Below are 17,873 nucleotides of genomic sequence, written 5' to 3' on the forward strand. Positions count from 1 at the left end.
GTGAATACGTGGTCTGTCATACGGTCATTTGGTAAAAAGCCAATTTGACATTTGCTCAGTACATTTTCTTCGCTGAGGAAATGTACGAGTCTGCTGTTAATGGTAATGCATCAGGTTTTCCCAAGGTTGCTGTTGACACATATATAGTTATTGGGGACAAATTTGTCTCCACTTTTGTGGATTGGGGTGATCAGTCCTTGGTTCCAAATATTGGGGAAGATGCCAGAGCTGAGGATGATGTTTAAGAGTTTAAGTATAGCCAATTGGAATTTGTGGTCTGTATATTTTATCATTTAATTTCAGATACCACAGGCCTTTTTGGGTTGGAGGGTTTGTATTTTGTCCTGTAGTTCATTCAATATAATTGGAGAATCCAGTGGGTTCTGGTAGTCTTTAATAGTTGATTATAAGATTTGCATTTGATCATGTATATGTTTTTGTTGTTTGTTCTTTGTTATAGAACTCAAAAAATTGGAGAAGTGGTTTATCCATACATCTCCGTTTTGGATAGGTAACTCTTCATGTTGTCGTTTGTTTAGAGTTTTCCAATTGTTGTTGTTTGTTTAGAGTTTTCCAATTTTCCAAAATGGATTCTTCAATTACATTGAGTTGATTTCTGATGTGCTGTTCCTTCTTTTTCCGTAGTGTATTTCTGTATTGTTTTAGTGATTCACCATAATGAATGCGTAGGCTCAGGTTTTCTGGGTCTCTATGTTTTTGGTTGGATAGGTTTCTCAACTTCTTTGTTAGGTTCTTGCATTCTTCATCAAACCATTTGTCATTGTTGTTAATTTTCTTAGGTTGTCTGCTTGAAATTTTTAGATGTGACAAGGAAGCTGAGACGTCAAATATACTGTTTAGGTTTTCTACTGCCAAGTTTACACCTTCGCTATTACAGTGAAACATTTTGTCCAGGAAATTGTCTAGAAGGGATTGAATTTGTTGTTGCCTAATTGTTTTTTTGTTATTTTCTTTCCATCTATAGCATTTCTTAATATTATTCAGTTTCTTTGGCTTTGATGCCTCATGATTGAGCATAGCTCTGTTTAAGTAGAGTGTGACTTTGCTCTGATCTGAAAGGGGTGTCAGTAGACTGACTGTGAATGCTTTAAGAGACTCTGGGTTGAGGTCAGTGATAAAGTAGTCTACAATACTACTGCCAAGAAATGAGCTATAGGTGTACCTACCATAGGAGTCCCCTCGAAGCCTACCATTGACTATGTACATACCCAGCGTCCAACAGAGTTGCAGGAGTTGTAACCCGTTTTTGTTTGTTTTGCTGTTGTAGTTGTGTCTAGGGAGGCATATGGTGGAGGGAATGCTGTCAACTCCAGGTAGGTGTTTGTCCCTCTGTGTGCTGAGGGTGTCGGGTTCTTGTCCAGTTCTGGCATTTAGGTCGCCACAGACTAGTACATGTCCCTGGGCCTGGAAATTGTTGATCTCCCCCTCTAGGATGGAGAAGCTGTCATCGTTAAAGTATGGGGATTTTACTGGAGGGATATAGGTAGCACACATGAGGCCATTTTTCTCTGTTTAGATCATTTCCTTATTCATTTCTAGCCAGATGTAAAATGTTCCTCTTTTTACAAATGTAATAGAGTGGGCTAGGTCTGCATGGGGTGGGCAGATGGAGCGTAGGTCTGATATGGGGGGCCTATATACGGTGTGGCCAGGATTTGCTTGGGGTGTTCTTAGCTGGTTGGGGTGTGGCTGGTGATGCTGTGGTCTGGGTGCAGGTCCTCTTGGCATGGGTTCTCTTGGTGCAGGTCCTTCGGGAGTTTTTTGTTGCAGGTTTGGGAGGGTGTCTCGCTGGTCTGGGCGGGGTGTCTGTTGCTCTGTTGTTTCTGTGTGAGGTGCTGGGGCTATGGTTGAGGGTGACGTCCTTCAGGGTCCTGGCAAAAGTTGGGATTGCTGCCTTGTAGAAGTGGACCTGGTTGTAAAGGCTGTTCAAGTCCAGGGTGGAGTTGTGGGCCAGGTAAACATTATGTTTTGAGACACAGTCTCGCGAAATGCTTGCATTCACCCGCTGTATGGTGGCTGGGTGAAAGTATTTTCATGGTAGCAGGGTGGAGACAACCACTTGTGCGTTGGGGAAAGTGGAAGAAGCTTTTTCAGTCACACCCGTGAGTGCTGTTGCCACTGTTTCCTGATGGGCCCTCATGTCATTTGTGCACGTGTGAATTATGATGTGGCTGGGGGACCCTAGTCTGTCCTCTGACAACAGCTCCAGGGCATGCCTTGTGCTTGGGCACCAGAGTTTAGCCACTTTGTGTTTGAGACTAACTTAATCCTCTCAAATGTATTTGCCATTTGAGTCAATGAGGAGCACAATCTCTGGCTTTTGTGTGTCCTCAGTCGATGTGTGGGGGTTGTCAGGAGGGCTATCGGGGGAGCTGACAGGAGGGCTGTTAGGAGGGTCTGTTGGGTTGGTGGGTCCTGTGTTGTCTGTCCCATTGTGGTGTTGAAGTTGTGGTCTGGGTCTGAGGGTGCCTGTTCTGCTGGCTTGTCCGGGGGAGTGTCCTGCTCTCTGTCACACCTCAGCTTTCTGACCTCATCCTTCAGTGCCATGTGTGCCTCTTTAAAGTTCTCTCACCTCAGTCCGTAGAGCAGCCAGCTCTCTCAGACAGCCGTCCATCTGCACCTTCCGCCCTCCGGGTCTTGTTGGGGGGGGGGGGTTGTTGTGCTGGTCTGTTTTGTGGGTTTGTGAATCTCTCCTGCCATTGTTGGGCTCAAGAGTTTTCACACATCTGATTTCACACTTCAGTGCTAATTGAAGGTGCCGCCAGGTCTGTTCTGTCCTAGCAGCTTGGTAGCATAGTATACTTATTTACTTAGCATTATATAACAACATTATTATTGTCTTTTACTTTTTGGCTTCAGAAGTAGCTTCAGACTGAATATTAATCACTCAGTTTTGTGTTGGATGGCATTTCCAGGTTCCACTGTGTTTCTTCTGCAGGTTTTGGTTTGTTCAAGTTTTTTCTTGCTAGTCATTTACATTTGAGTCATTTAGCAGACGCTCTTATCCAGAGCGACTTACAGTAGTGAGTGCATACATTTCTAAAAAAATGTATTTTACATTTTTTTTGTACTGGCCCCCCGTGGGAATCGAACCCACAACCCTGGCGTTGCACACACCATGCTGGCGTTGCAAACACCATGCTCTACCGACTGAGCCACAGGGAAGACAGTCCTTGGTAGTAATAGTCCATTCATGGAATTTTGTCCAAAATCAAGGTTTTAGGTATGGAATTTTGATTCGGATTGAAGGTTTTACATTTATCCAACTATCTCATATCTCTCTCTCCTCTCAATTCAATTCAATTTTAGAGCTTTTATTGGCATGGGAAACATATGTTAACATTGCCAAAGCAAGTGAACTAGATATTAAACAAAAGTGAAATAAACAATACAAATTAACAGTAAACATTACACTCACAAAAGTTCCAAAGAATAAAGACATTACAAATGTCATATTATGTGCAAATAGTTGGAGTACAAAAGGGAAAAGAAATAAACATAAATATGGGAAGCATTTACAATGATGTTTGTTCTTCTCTGGTTGCCCTTTTTCTTGTGGCAAGAGGTCACAAATCGTGCTGCACATAGATATGGGAGTACTCTCTCTCTCTGGACAACAGCACCCCCTTTGAACTTGTGTGGAAACTCTGACAGCCCCACTGGCTCACCCATTCAAAAACAAGGAACTGTTTCAAACCTCTCCCCCCTCTCTCTTTAATCCCTCTCTTTTCATGTTGTTTTTTATATGTTATAATTTGATTCACCTCTGTAAAGCCAGCTCATAAAGGGACACTTGTTCTTCCTGCTGCCTTCAGACTAGAGAGAGGCCAGGCTGGCCCCGGCCCTGTACCCTGCCAACCCACTGCCTGCAGGCCTGCCTGCCTGCTTTACCACATGGAAAAACCCTGCTTTCCTGGAAGGGCCATGACACTCTGTTTTACACTCACCCCTCTCTCTTTTGGACTGTATTTTGCTCTCTCTCTCAATCTCTCTTTCTCTCTCGCTTTCTCTCTCACTCTCTCTTTTTCTCTCGCTCTCTCTCTCTCTCTCTCTCTCTCTCTTTCTCTCTTGCTCTCTCTCTCTCCACCCCAATCCATCCCAAGAGTTGTGACTGAGTAAGATATTGCAAAAGGGTGTGTTTTTGAGTATGTTATTGTGTGTGTACGTTATGTACTTACACAATGCAGCCATCTCTTTCGGTAGGTCCGCCCCAAATCGTCCAAACAGGCTGCTATTGGCCAGCAGGTCGAAGGGGGAGTGGCTCCTCATGGAGTTGAAGGCAAAGGGGTAGACAGCAGGTGAAAAGCCAGTCATGTGACCCACCTGCCGTTCCCTATTGGTTGCCATGGCGTTGAGAGGATAATTCCGGTCCAGGATAGCTCCTGTCCACTGTCCCGCTCAGGCAGTGGTCTTATTGGGGTTGGTCCCGCGGGCCTGGAGAGTACAGGGCTGAGGAAGGGTGATGAGCTGAGGTGGGACCCAAAGACGAGACACCAAGCCTGGGCAACACTGCCTCAGATCCACGCTCTCTAGAGGGAAAGAAGAGAGAATAGGAGGTTAGTTACAATGCCTGTCAGTTTAAAGTAGGCTACACAGCCCCAATCCAAATCCATCAATATATGATCAAATGAGAAGTCTGTTACAAACATAGAGGGATGGCATCATTCATGGAGAAACTGTAGCTGACTCAAAAGATGGTAAGAAGAAAAGTGAATGATGAGGAATAAAGGGAATATGGGATATGATGAAGTCAGCAGTGGGCAGAGAATGAGAGACAGCGACAGCTCTGGGGAAAATATGTACAAAGTAGGACTGAGAGGATGAGACAGAGCAGAGAAAGGTCTCATTTCTGTCATTTTTTGAAAGGCTTCCAAACAGTGCAATGCCATCTGATTTAAATCAGCCCAACTCCACTATAAAGAGTCTCTGTGTTTTCTCTGCCAGCCTGAAACTGTGGCCGCTCTGCCCAGGGTACTGTGCCCCACACACGGGCACACTTAATCCATTACAACATCCATCTTCTGGGTCAGACACACAGAAAGCAGCAGAAGACGTACTTAGTCAGATCAAATTATTTCCTCTATCTATCATTGTAACTCTCCCTTTCTCCCTCCCTCCGTATCTCCTTCTGGTGTGCCGTCCCACCCCCCACAGAGTGATGTGATGAGTGGGTGGGGTCACATTCTCGCTGGTCGAGCTGTGGTAAACACACAGGAGCCAAAGAATGCAGTGTTGTTTTGGGCATGCTGCAGCTTATGAATCATAGTGGGAGATGGAGAGGGAGAGAGAGAGAGAGAGAGAGAGAGAGAGAGAGAGAGGAGGGGGGAGAGGGAGAGAGAGGGAGAGAGAGAGAGAGGAGGGGAAAGAGGGAGAGGGAGAGGGAGGAGGGGAGAGGGAGAGGGAGAGGGAGAAGGTGGGTGAGAAGGAGAGGGATAGAAAGAGAGAGAAAGAGGGGGAGAGGGAGAATGAGAGAGGAGAGAGGAGCAGAGGGAGGGAAGGGTGAGGAACTCACAGTACCCTCTCAAAACAGGGAAGAACATGTCCATGGATTAACGTGTACAGTGGAAAAACACACTCACACACACACTCACTCTGCAGTGACCTGTTCCACGCACTGGGGGGCACTGCAGGGGCAGTAGGGTGGCATACTGAGCAAGAGCGCAAACACACACACATACACAAATGTACACAAAGAGGTCATAACACACACAACCCCCGAAAACGGACCCATCAGCACAAACACATACTTGTATTATTTTCTTCCTCCTTCCCCCTGTCTGTCTGTCTGTCTGTCTGTCTGTCTGTCTGTCTGTCTGTCTGTCTGTCTGTCTGTCTGTCTGTCTGTCTGTCTTCTCGCTGTCTGTCTCTCTCTCTCCCATGTTCACAGAGCTAGCTAATTACAGCCTACTGCAGCGGGGCACCACTAATTTAGAGTTCCATTCCAGTAAACTGTTCCACATGTAGGGCCAGGCCGGCTGGCCAACCCAGCCACGTTACAGGAAGGACACACACACACGCCCACAACACTCACGCACGTGTGCTTCCCTAAACCATATACAATACATAGGGCCCTGAGTTTTTCCTGTTCAGGTCACACTGTACCCCCTACACTATACACATAGCATTAACCCTTCTACCCAAGACAGTCGATCCACTAAATCAACCCAGTGGATACTCTACGCCCCCTATCAATACCCCGACCCATCTATCCTCACAACTGTCATAGATACCCTCTCTCTTTCTCCTCTCCATCTCTTCTTCCTGTTTCTATCCCTCCCCCGCTCTAACCACCTCTTCCTCCATCCCTAAACCTCCCTCTCAACCATTTCCAATCAGTCCACGAAATACGTCCCTCCCTCTGCCAGGGTTTTAATCTGGTTCTCATTGTTCTCTTTGTTCCATCAGGTCTGCTGTCAGGCCTAGCTCTGACCTGGAGGTTTACGGGATGTTATGGTTTTGTTGTTTTGCTTGCTTTTGTCTTGTTGTGTTCTGTTCTGAATAACCATGCCTTGTAACTCATTACTCATTATTCCGCAATCCCACACATGCATGTACACGCAAACAAAAGCATGAACTATCTCAATATTGTTTTTCAAGCCATAAATTCTCTTATTGACATATTTTCTTTAAATGTTTGGATATTCAGGGGTTTCAGCACTTCTCTGTGAGGGCCAATGTGGGCTTTCTCCTCCAAATATTTTCACTGAGAGAGAAAAAGGCTTTTGTGCTCCAGAGACAAAGAATCTCTTATAAGAAGTATGGGCAACAAAAAAAAAACAATTGAGTAGGTGGGATTGTATGAGTGATATAGACGGGTGTCCAATATACAAATTAAAGTAAGTGGTGCAAAGACATCCCTTCAGACACACATACTCACTCCCGCACGGACACACCATCATTGACTTTAAGCATCCTTATGGGGAAGTGTTTGGTGGGAACCAGGGTCAGTCAGAAGCTCCATTGCTATCTCAAATTGACCCTGAAGAGGTGAAGTATGGAGGAGAGATGAAGTTAATACGGGATCTGTTGAGAGGAACCAAACCGCAGACAGCCCTGGTGTTGCTTCACTTCCAATGGGCTCCCTTACTGATCCCAATATAAGACCCAAGTCTCTCTAGTACTATGAAAGAGAGAGAAATAGAAGGAAAGAAAGAAAAGCAGGGAAGGAAAAAAGAAAGTGGTGAAAGCGAAAGATGATAGAAAACAGAAGGAAAGAGAGAGAGAGAGAGAGAGAGAGAGAGAGAAAGAAAGAGTTTGTTTCAGGCATCTGGAAGGCACTGAACCTTTTCTCCATTCGTAAGAGGTGCATAGCGTTTCATTAATTACTCCCACATTGGGAGCTGGATTAAGAAGAGAAAGAAACTTTGGTGAAGAAAGAGGGAGGGAGCAAATATGGGGGGAGCGAACTGGCTGATGAAAAACGTACATAAAAATAAAGGAACGGTTTTATTTCCCCCAATAAACACACAAAATAATGAGCCTCCAACCCAGAGAACTGTTGCGTTTTCTCTAATGAGTCACACCAGCCAGGGGAGCCTCTCTCTCTCTCCCTCCAGAAGTAACACACCTTGGGCAGGGCAACAAAAGCGGTGCTGTGTGTTTCTGGGCTTCCAGGCCTCAATGCTGCCTTTATGAGGCCGGGCTGGGCCGTCTGGCCCTGCTGAGAGACACACACATGTACACACGCGGTGTGTGTGGAGGAGGCGAAGGGGTGTTGTCTCAGTGATCTCATCGCCCACCATCACCCCCAAGTCCATCACCCCAAGTCCCGACCTGACTCAACCTGCCACTCTTCACACACACGCACACACACACACACACACACACACACACACACACACACACACACACACACACACACACACACACACACACACACACACACACACACACACACACACACACACACACCCGAGGGGTGCACAGGTAACTGACGCCCCCCTTTCCGAATGCAGAGGAATTAAAAGCAGTTTTGGTGTGTGTGTGTGTCTGTCGGTGGTTTTCCATTCCACCATCTCTTTTCCAAAAAGGCCTTTAACTGAAGGGTAGACCTCAACACACACCAAACAAAAAACATTTCTTGCCTCTCTTCACACTGGTCCTCAGGACATTTTTTATTTTACAGTATTACTTGACATTGGTCGAACGGCTAGACATATAAAATGTATACATATATTTATACTGTATAGCATAGGCTTGATATTGGGCTTCTGAGTGGCGCAGCGGTCTAAGGCACATAATCTCCGAGCTTAGACACGTCACTACAGAGACCCTGGTTCAAATCCAGGCTGTATCACAACCAGCTGTGATTGGAAGTCCCATAGGGCGGTGCACGATTGGCCCAGCGTTATCCGGGTTTGGCCGGTGTAGGCCGTCATTGTAAATAAGAATTTGTTCTTAACTGACTTGCGTAGTTAAATAAAGGTTACATATAGCCTACACCAGCCACTGGATATATAACTATGATCATTGGATATTTTTATAATCCTACTTCTAATTTCCTTTACAAATAAAACAAACAATAAAAGCCTGTCTGAAGTTAATTACAAGTAAAAGCTGTCCTCCAGTGTTACCAACTGCACCTGCCTCTTGTTCTTCAGGGACCATGTACAGTGTAAATTGTGTTTTTCCAACTGAGTTAAACCCACACAACAGCTTGTTTGTGAGGCGAAGCGTACACTTCTCTGGGTGATTTTAAGTATCCGGCTTTCATGTGGCGAATGCAACCCACTGAGTAATATGGAGGCGCGGTTTAATATGCCTCTAACTACTGACTTAAACACACAGACACACACCAGGTCATTACTGAGGTGGGCATGCAGAGAGAGCTTTAATCAAACTCATAAAAAGTGCATTGTGTGACCCCAAGTCTTTCTTTAATGACTTATTAAATCACCTCTGCCTGACAGACATGTTTCACCCACTGGCTTAAGGTTTCAACCTCCATGAGTACAGTTGGATATTTTTACTGAAACAATACAAGTTAAGTCACTTAATTCAGAGACGGACCATCACTGTGTGTAAGTGATGTAGATTTGAGGAGCATTCACAGCTATCTAAAGCAGTTTGTGTAAAACCTCATGCAGCTCAACTATTCAGCATTTAATCCATAAATGTTCTATAGAACAAGACGTTACGATCTAATATATTTTCCCGACATGGGATTAGAGCTGGTATTAGAACTGGCTAGAATTTGTTACCAGTTGTCAAAACTGCCAGGTTATACAGCTACTACATACAGTCGACGCAGTAAGACTGAGGGATGGACAATTTCAAATCGCAGCAGGAGACAAACTGAAAAAGTCCCAAACTCCAATCCTCTCAAATCGACCCAAGCAGGATAAATGAGAAATGTGTAAAATCATGCAGTCTTTACTTTAAAACATGGGCTTATTTGTTAAGTGGAGTTAAAGTATGTAGTCAAAATACAAAAAAAGTATTAAAATGTGTATTTGTGTGTGTGTGTGTGTGTGTGTGTGTGTGTGTGTTTCTCTCTCTCTGCAGAAGTGTTGTCTGCTGTGTCTGAGTTAGCACAGGGTCAAACGGTCCGCATGGCAAGTTTCACATGGTACATACACACACACACACACACACACACACACACACACACACACACACACACACACACACACACACACACACACACACACACACACACACACACACACACACACACACACACACACACACACGGCCAATCGCACAGATAGACATGCAGATAAACTCACACACACACGCCAGCACACACCCGCACGCACACACACACAAAATATATTTGCCCACAAACAATACACAATTCAATTAAATGTTCTGTCTTTCCCAGACTAAATAAAAGGCCATAGTATATGAGCTATGTTGACGTATAGCTGAAATACAGCTGGCTCTCTAAAACACATGCTACCATCGGTCTCGTAAAACCTAAATATTTTTACGATTGTGGTCCAGGCTTGCGAACAATAACTATCATTTATGAAAGCTATTATATTGTTGGCTTAGCTTCTTTTTTTGTTGTTGCATAACTATGCATATACATATCCTTTATTAGCCAGATATTTAGATACTATTTATGACCAAGATGGTAAGTTAAAAAAGGACAATGCCCTTTTTACAACTGTTAACTTCTTTGACGCAAACTAGACTCTTGTACTAACACAAACACTGTCGTGTGAATGAAATGTTTAACTTCATGTGAACATTTTATTTCCGATTGTGGAAACTCTCATTCATTATGGTTGTTTTGTTTCTATGTAACCATTGAATCTAAATTCTCACCACAGCTCCTGTCTTCTCTAGCCACAGCCATCTCATTGTATCTCTCACTGTCAGGCAGACAGTCAAGAAACATGGGATTTGTTAATTTTATGTAATTTAATTTACCTTTATTTAACTAGGCAAGTCAGTTAAGAACAAACTCTTATTTAAAATGACGGCCTAGGAACAGTGGGTTAACTGCCTTGTTCAGGGGCAGAACGACAGATTTGTACCTTGTCAGCTCGGGGATTCAAACTTGCAACCTTTCCATTACTAGTGCAACGGCCAAACCACTAGGCTACCCTGCCGCCCCTAATATCAATGTAACATAAAAATAACATAAAAGTGACTTGCATTCTTTGTAATAATACCACTGTTACTGTTACAATCACTGTCTTAACCTTTACAATAACTTACTAACCATAAATAATGGTAATTACAGATTTGCCAGTGACTATAATATTGTTACTCTCTTAATGGTAGGCCTAATCACAACAGTGGCTGCAATTACAGCACTAATGACGGTAATGATGATAATAATGTTTAAATCAAACGCACAATGGTGCCGTTATGCGGAGCCCAACCCCTCCGGCTGACTCTGGGGTTGCCAGGTCGCGACTGAGGTCACCCCATGTCACTCCAGGCTACAGATAGGGGTCAGGGGTCACTCTTAATCGAGGCATTTGGTAGGCACCTTTCAGCTCTGTGCTAATGGGTCTGTGTCAGTCTACCCTAGTGCTGGAGTTACCCTCTCTCTATCTCTTCTCTTTTGCTCTCTCCCTCTCTCCCTCTCTCTCTCGGGGGTCGAGGGTTGCTTTCCGCCACAGAGGGAGGACTAGAGGTGACCTGCTGTGTTTAAAGGACTAGTGGATGTTGATCTGAAGACAGGCCTGAGGCTGTGATTAAAGTAACACACAGACAGAGGACAGCTTCACTGGTACACCAGGTGGCCAGATGATACAACCTGACCCGATGACAATGACCACTATTCACCAGACTTAAACACCGTGTTAAAGTGCCAAACACGGTACCTTATGAGACATATATTTTGAACTAAATAGCAGTGCACCAATAAAAGTGAAGCATAAACAAAGCATTTTTTTTAAACATGAAGAAGAACAGTCCTACTTGGAGGAAAATGTTGATTTGGAAAGAGTGAAATGTGATGAGTAGCCAGACACAAGAGAGTTGTTCTTAAACAATGCAGAACAGACGAGCTGTTAAATAGCCTGTATCAGAAGTGAACAAGCACTCCAACTCAACACTTAAAGCAGAACCACACTCCTGCATGTTTTCCATTAAGAGTCCTTTATGTAACACCAAAGAAAATACGTCATCGTTACAGAACAAAAATATGTTTGTTTCGTCCAGGCTGGAAAACAAGAAAATACAATTCTGTGAATATATAATTTAATGAAATTTCCATTGATATTCATAGAGAAAAACTGAAAGGTCGACAAAAGAGCAACAACTCTCAAATAGGCACAATATACTCCGTACACCATTGTGCCTATACTGGCACACAAGAGGAAACGAGAAGAACAGACATTTTGAGCAAGTAAAGCTCAACTATTGCTGGTACATATTGTTCCCTCAAATGAAAATAAAATCAATCACTTTGGTGCAATTTTCACAAGTATGTGGTATATTTTCACAACTCTAAACACAAAAAATGTCTCATGTTTCAAACTCTAAGCACATTTTTAATTGACTGTGTACAACAAACAAATTCACAAAGTGACTTGTTCACTGCACCAAATCAATTTCAATTTGAATACATATTCAAAATTACATTTACATTTTAGTCATTTAGCAGACGCTCTTATCCAGAGCGACTTACATTTCATACATTTTTTTTCCCCGTACTGGCCCCCCATGGGAATCGAACCCACAACCCTGGCGTTGCAAACACCATGCGTGCAAACACCATGCTCTACCAGCTGAGCTACAGGGAAGGCCAGTACGGGAAGGCCCGTATGCAATATTAACAGTACTTTTGATATGATTTTCTTGTAATTTGTTAACAATACAATTAACTATCACTTAATCAAACTGATGAAAACTGATAACTACTGAACTAAAATGATGTAGTGCCTACTTTGTTTTAAATTGCTTTTGTGCTATTTTCACAAGTATGTGGTACTTTTTCACAACTCTTATTAGTACAATACTCTAAATAGATCATCAAACAGGCAGATGTTTCAAAACTCTACGCACATTTTCAATTGACTAAGTACAACACACAAAATCATACCATCACTTTTTCAACAAATGTAATCAGTGTTTCATCTACAAATACATGTTTCACATTGCAACACATGTTCATTAAAAGTGTATCATTGCCTTTCCCAGACACTATTACTACTATTACTTAATTTCACAGCTCTTAATTCAAAGGGCAATTTTGAAACATGTATCTTACATTCTTTGCTATTGGATTAACTGGTTGTTAAAATAACTAAATTGAGAAGATATGATTTGTCACGTCCTGACCAGTAAAAGGGGTTGTTTGTTATTGTAGTTTGGTCAGGGCGTGGCAGGGGGTGTTTGTTTAGTGTGTTTCGGGGTTTGTTGGGCAATGTTCTATGTTAGTCTATTTCTATGTCTGTGTCTAGTTAGTCTATTTCTATGCTTCGTTTATTGGTTTGACCTTCAATTGGAGGCAGCTGTTTCTCGTTGCCTCTAATTGAAGGTCCTATTTAATAGGGGTATATTGTATTTTGTCCATGGGATTTGTGGGTAGTTGTTCCGTGTGTAGCTGTGTGCCTCACAGGACTGGTTTTTGTCATTGTTTTGGATTAAGTGTTTGTTTTGGTTTTCTTCGTATTAAAGAAGATGAGCATACACATTCCCGCTGCGTTTTGGTCCAATTCCTACGACGATCGTGACATGATTATGCTGTGTTTTGGTGATTAAACCAATGTACTCATTATATTTGACAGTAAATGTATATTTTGATTAATGGTGATGTGGTAAAAGATGTCTAAAAACAAAATAAATGCACAATGAAAGGTGTATAACGCTGTGCTATGTTTAAGTGATAATGCCAGAGAAGCTGACTTTGTCTCAGGCCTAACAACACCTATGCCAATATATCCTCCAAACACCGGCTTCAGGGGCATTATCACTTTTATACAACAGGTTACCAACATATTCAAATAACGATTGACATGTTTTAATTAAAAACATAATTTTTATGAATTTATTCATACTATTTCATCCTTCCACAAGACATAGTCCCGACACAGATCTAGGGTTGCTACCCAAGCCAGCTGGTCGTTCGTTCTATCGGTTCGGTTGCCAGAGACGCGACCCAGTCGTTCTGTATCTATGAACACGACCCAGTCGTTCTGTATCTATGAACACGACCCAGTCGTTCTGTATCTATGAACACGACCCAGTCGTTCTGTATCTATGAACACGACCCAGTCGTTCTGTATCTATGAACACGACCCAGTCGTTCTGTATCTATGAACACGACCCAGTCGTTCTGTATCTATGAACACGACCCAGTCGTTCTGTATCTATGAACACGACCCAGTCGTTCTGTATCTATGGACACGACCCAGTCGTTCTGTATCTATGAACACGACCCAGTCGTTCAGTCTTTTTGTTCTGTGTCTATGGACACAGGCGTTCATTCTAAATGTTCCATTGCCATACTGGCTGGCAACATTCTTATCCCTTGTTTGCTCACGAGCTAACTACGGCTAACTTACGGTCACGTCAAACAGTGCAGACAGAATAACAACAGTAGCTGCATTTGCATTTGTTTAAGCTGTTTTCTAGTGACATTTATTTGGATACATCCATGACAATGAGCTAATGAGGCACGATTTCGCCTGGCATAGAACATGTGCTCTCTCTTCAGGACACTGTTGTTCAGAGGCCAATAACACAGCTAACATAATCACTTCAAACTGAAGCTGGAAAGACTGAGATCTATATCCATAAAAATGATACCACCCAATTCAAGATTTCAACTGGCTGAGAAACACTGCCTACCTGTCTATCTGTCTCATCCCGACTCCTTTTTATAGTGGAGATCAAGTTTATAACTTGCCTAAGTGGCCTGATGAGACAGTGGATTGCACAGTCAGATGGAACAGAGTAAATAGGCATTTTAACATGATAGATTTAGCCAGTGGTAACTTGTGGAATAGACATTGGCTGGAATGTGCTTTTAACCAGTCAGCATTCAGGATTAGATCCACCCGTTGTATCATTTCTTTTACAATATCCAACTGATTTACAATTCCCCTATTTCTGGTGATGACATACTGTATTTCTCAACATTCTCACAACCTGCTGTTGGACACTAATTATTTAAACATGTTTATTGTCAGATACTGTATGGAAAATTATATTTGCCACCATGGACGGTTTTTACTTAGAATATGTGGACAACTACAAATACCTAGGTGTCTGGTTAGACTGTAAGCTCTCCTTCCAGACTCACATCAAACATCTCCAATACAAAGTTAAATCTAGAATTGGCTTCCTATTTCGCAACAAAGCATCCTTCACTCATGCTGCCAAACATACCCTCGTAAAACTGCCCATCCTACCGATCCTCGACTTCGGCGATGTCATTTACAAAATAGCCTCCAATACCCTACTCAATAAACTGGATGCAGTCTATCACAGTGCCATCCGTTTTGTCACCAAAGCCCCATATACTACCCACCACTGCGACATGTACGCTCTCGTTGGCTGGCCCTCGCTTCATACTCGTCGCCAAACCCACTGGCTCCAGGTCATCTACAAGACCCTGCTAGGTAAAGTCCCCCCTTATCTCAGTTCACTGGTCACCGTAGCAGCACCCACCTGTGGCACGCGCTCCTGCAGGTATATCTCTCTGGTCACCGCCAAAGCCAATTCCTCCTTTGGCCGTCTCTCCTTCCAGTTCTCTGCTGCCAATGACTGGAACGAACTACAAAAATCTCTGAAACTGGAAACACTTATCTCCCTCACAAGCTTTAAGCACCAGCTGTCAGAGCAGCTCACAGATCACTGTACCTGTACATAGCCCATCTATAATTTAGCCCATACAACTACCACTTCCCCACTGTATTTATTTATTTATTTTACTCCTTTGCACCCCATTATTTCTATTTCTACTTTGCACTTTCTTCCACTGCAAATCTACCATTCCAGTGTTTTACTTGCTATATTGTATTTACTTTGCCACCATGGCCTTTTTTGCCTTTACCTCCCTTATCTCACCTCATTTGCTCACATTGTATATAGACTTATTTTTCTACTGTATTATTGACTGTATGTTTGTTTTACTCCATGTGTAACTCTGTGTTGTTGTATGTGTCGAACTGCTTTGCTTTATCTTGGCCAGGTCGCAATTGTAAATGAGAACTTGTTCTCAACTTGCCTACCTGGTTAAATAAAGGTGAAATAAAAAAAATAAAAAAAATCTACTATTTGTTCTATTCAGCACCTCAAAAGAGGAGAGTTTGAAAATGGGTTTGTATGGACAGACAGGCGGGTGGGGGGCGAGAGGGAAATATAGAGAGAGAGAGGTAATGAGAAATGCTTTGTGTTGACAGACGAGTGGAGACCATGAAACAGAGAGAGAGAATGAAGAAAGAGAGGAGACAGACAACATTCTCCTACTGTGGGCCCTGTCTTGAAAAGCGAAGGGAACAAAGACACAGAGACTGCAAAGCAGTTAAAGGAGTTAGGCAGTAATAACCTGTGCACAAACACTGCAGATGCGTCATGAATCTCTCTTTGTTTGTGTGCGTGTGAAAGATGTGCGAGAGAATATTACGTAGACACACGTGTATACATTTCAGACACACGTGTATACATTTCTATAAATGTGTGTTTGCTGGGAATGTATCTAAGTGTATGGGCAGACAGGACAGGAAACGTCAGTCTGTCAGGTAAGGTGAGTTTGATCATAAAACACACACAAAAAAAACACATTTAGTCATAAACGAATGCTATCAAAACAAGTTTTACAACAGCATACATTATTTGAAATAAATTGGGCTACACGACTTATTACATTTCCAGACTTCAGAGGTCCATACACATATGTACAGTATACATTATGTATTGTATATTCTAACCAACCAAACTAACCCCCATACAGTATGTGAATCAGGGAATGTGGCTAACAAAGTGGCCATTATAGAGATGTCAGTCATTGGCATAGTTAGTCAGTTTAGCCCACCCTGATGGTTAAGGTTAGGGTTTAGAGAGTGTAAACTGATCCTAGACCTGTGCCTTCCTGTTGGTTGCTAGTGGGTGACCTGAAGGTTTGGTGGGATTGAGAGTATTGTTGCTCAGGGCGATTAGTTGACACTCTTTCCAGATATCTTTGGTCTGAGAAAATTACAGGGTGATGAAAACCACTCAAAGTGTTTGGATCTCTGACTTCAAATTTATAGAGATGTAGGACCTTAATTTAATCACCCTGTTGCAGGATGCATTTCCTGGATTATTTTCCTGCTGTAGCAAACTGGCTCAAATTAAGATCCTACATCTATACCCCCAGACACGCACACACAATACACACGCAAAAACACACATAACAGAGCTAACCACTTTTACACTGAATGGTGCAATTCACAGTGACTATACACAAGATTGCCAGTTCATAGACACATTCTCATAAATACCAGGATCACTAGCACACAAAGACATGAGTACTCACTCAGACACATCACATACAGTGAGGAATGGCTCTAGTAAAACTCCACTGACTTCACTCACACAGAGAGAGAGACATCCAGTCTGATACAGAGAGTTGTGGTGATAGAGAATAAAAGAAAGGGACTCTCCGTGGAGTATATTTAGACACACTCCGACCATGCTGTCTGCCAAACACTTCACAGACGGGATCTTAATTTGAGACAGTTTGTTACAGCAGACAAATTATGCTGCAGCAACAGGAAATATTCATTATTATGTGGATTATAACAAATTGTCATTTTTGTAGGGGTTTATACATTTTTCGTTACGGAAAATCAAGTCTGAAATTTGAAAGTGTATTTTTTGTATTTTTTCCCCCATAAAAATACACTACAAGTTTGCATTCTCAGCAACAAAGAGTGATCAAATTAAGATCCTACATCTGTACACACAATGCTTTTACTGGAACTGGCTAGTCTCGCTCTGGTGGGACACACTAGTGTGTTGTGTTGATCTCTTAGGGAAATGTGTGTGTGTGTGTGTGTGTGTGTGTGTGTGTGTGTGTGTGTGTGTGTGTGTGTGTGTGTGTGTGTGTGTGTGTGTGTGTGTGTGTGTGTGTGTGTTTGTTCATTAGGCAGGTCGCTTAAGCTTGACTTCGAAATTTGACGTCGACGTTGTTTTTGTTGTTGTTGCTTTAACCCTACCGCAAACCTTATCGCTTACCTTAACCATTCAGAATGAGTGCCTAAACTTAATGTTTTAACTCTATCCAAAACCTTAACCTTCTAAATTTGACGTTTAGAGCAAGTTCAAAATGCGACATTTGGAGAAAAGTGGGATAAACGTCTAATTCTGCAGTGAGACTGTGAGAGCTTGTTGGTGTTCATGTAGATAAGGGAGAGAGAGTGTGTTACTATAGTGAATGTGTGTTTTTATTAGTGTGTGTG

At 42.7% G+C, this 17,873-nt stretch overlaps 1 protein-coding gene across 1 annotated transcript in view; it reads right to left on the reverse strand.

Annotated features, from left to right (window-relative positions):
- LOC106565462 (retinoic acid receptor gamma-A) overlaps positions 1 to 17,873 on the reverse strand; it is a 57,379-nt gene that overhangs the window by 36,097 nt on the left and 3,409 nt on the right. The window contains exon 2 of the mRNA XM_045691618.1: positions 4,200 to 4,550. Within this exon, the coding sequence (XP_045547574.1) occupies positions 4,200 to 4,368 (169 nt within the window). The 5' untranslated portion in view covers positions 4,369 to 4,550. The remainder of the gene's footprint in view (positions 1 to 4,199; positions 4,551 to 17,873) is intronic.

Source organism: Salmo salar, chromosome ssa12 (genome assembly GCF_905237065.1).
Source record: "Salmo salar chromosome ssa12, Ssal_v3.1, whole genome shotgun sequence".
NCBI lineage: Eukaryota > Metazoa > Chordata > Actinopteri > Salmoniformes > Salmonidae > Salmo > Salmo salar.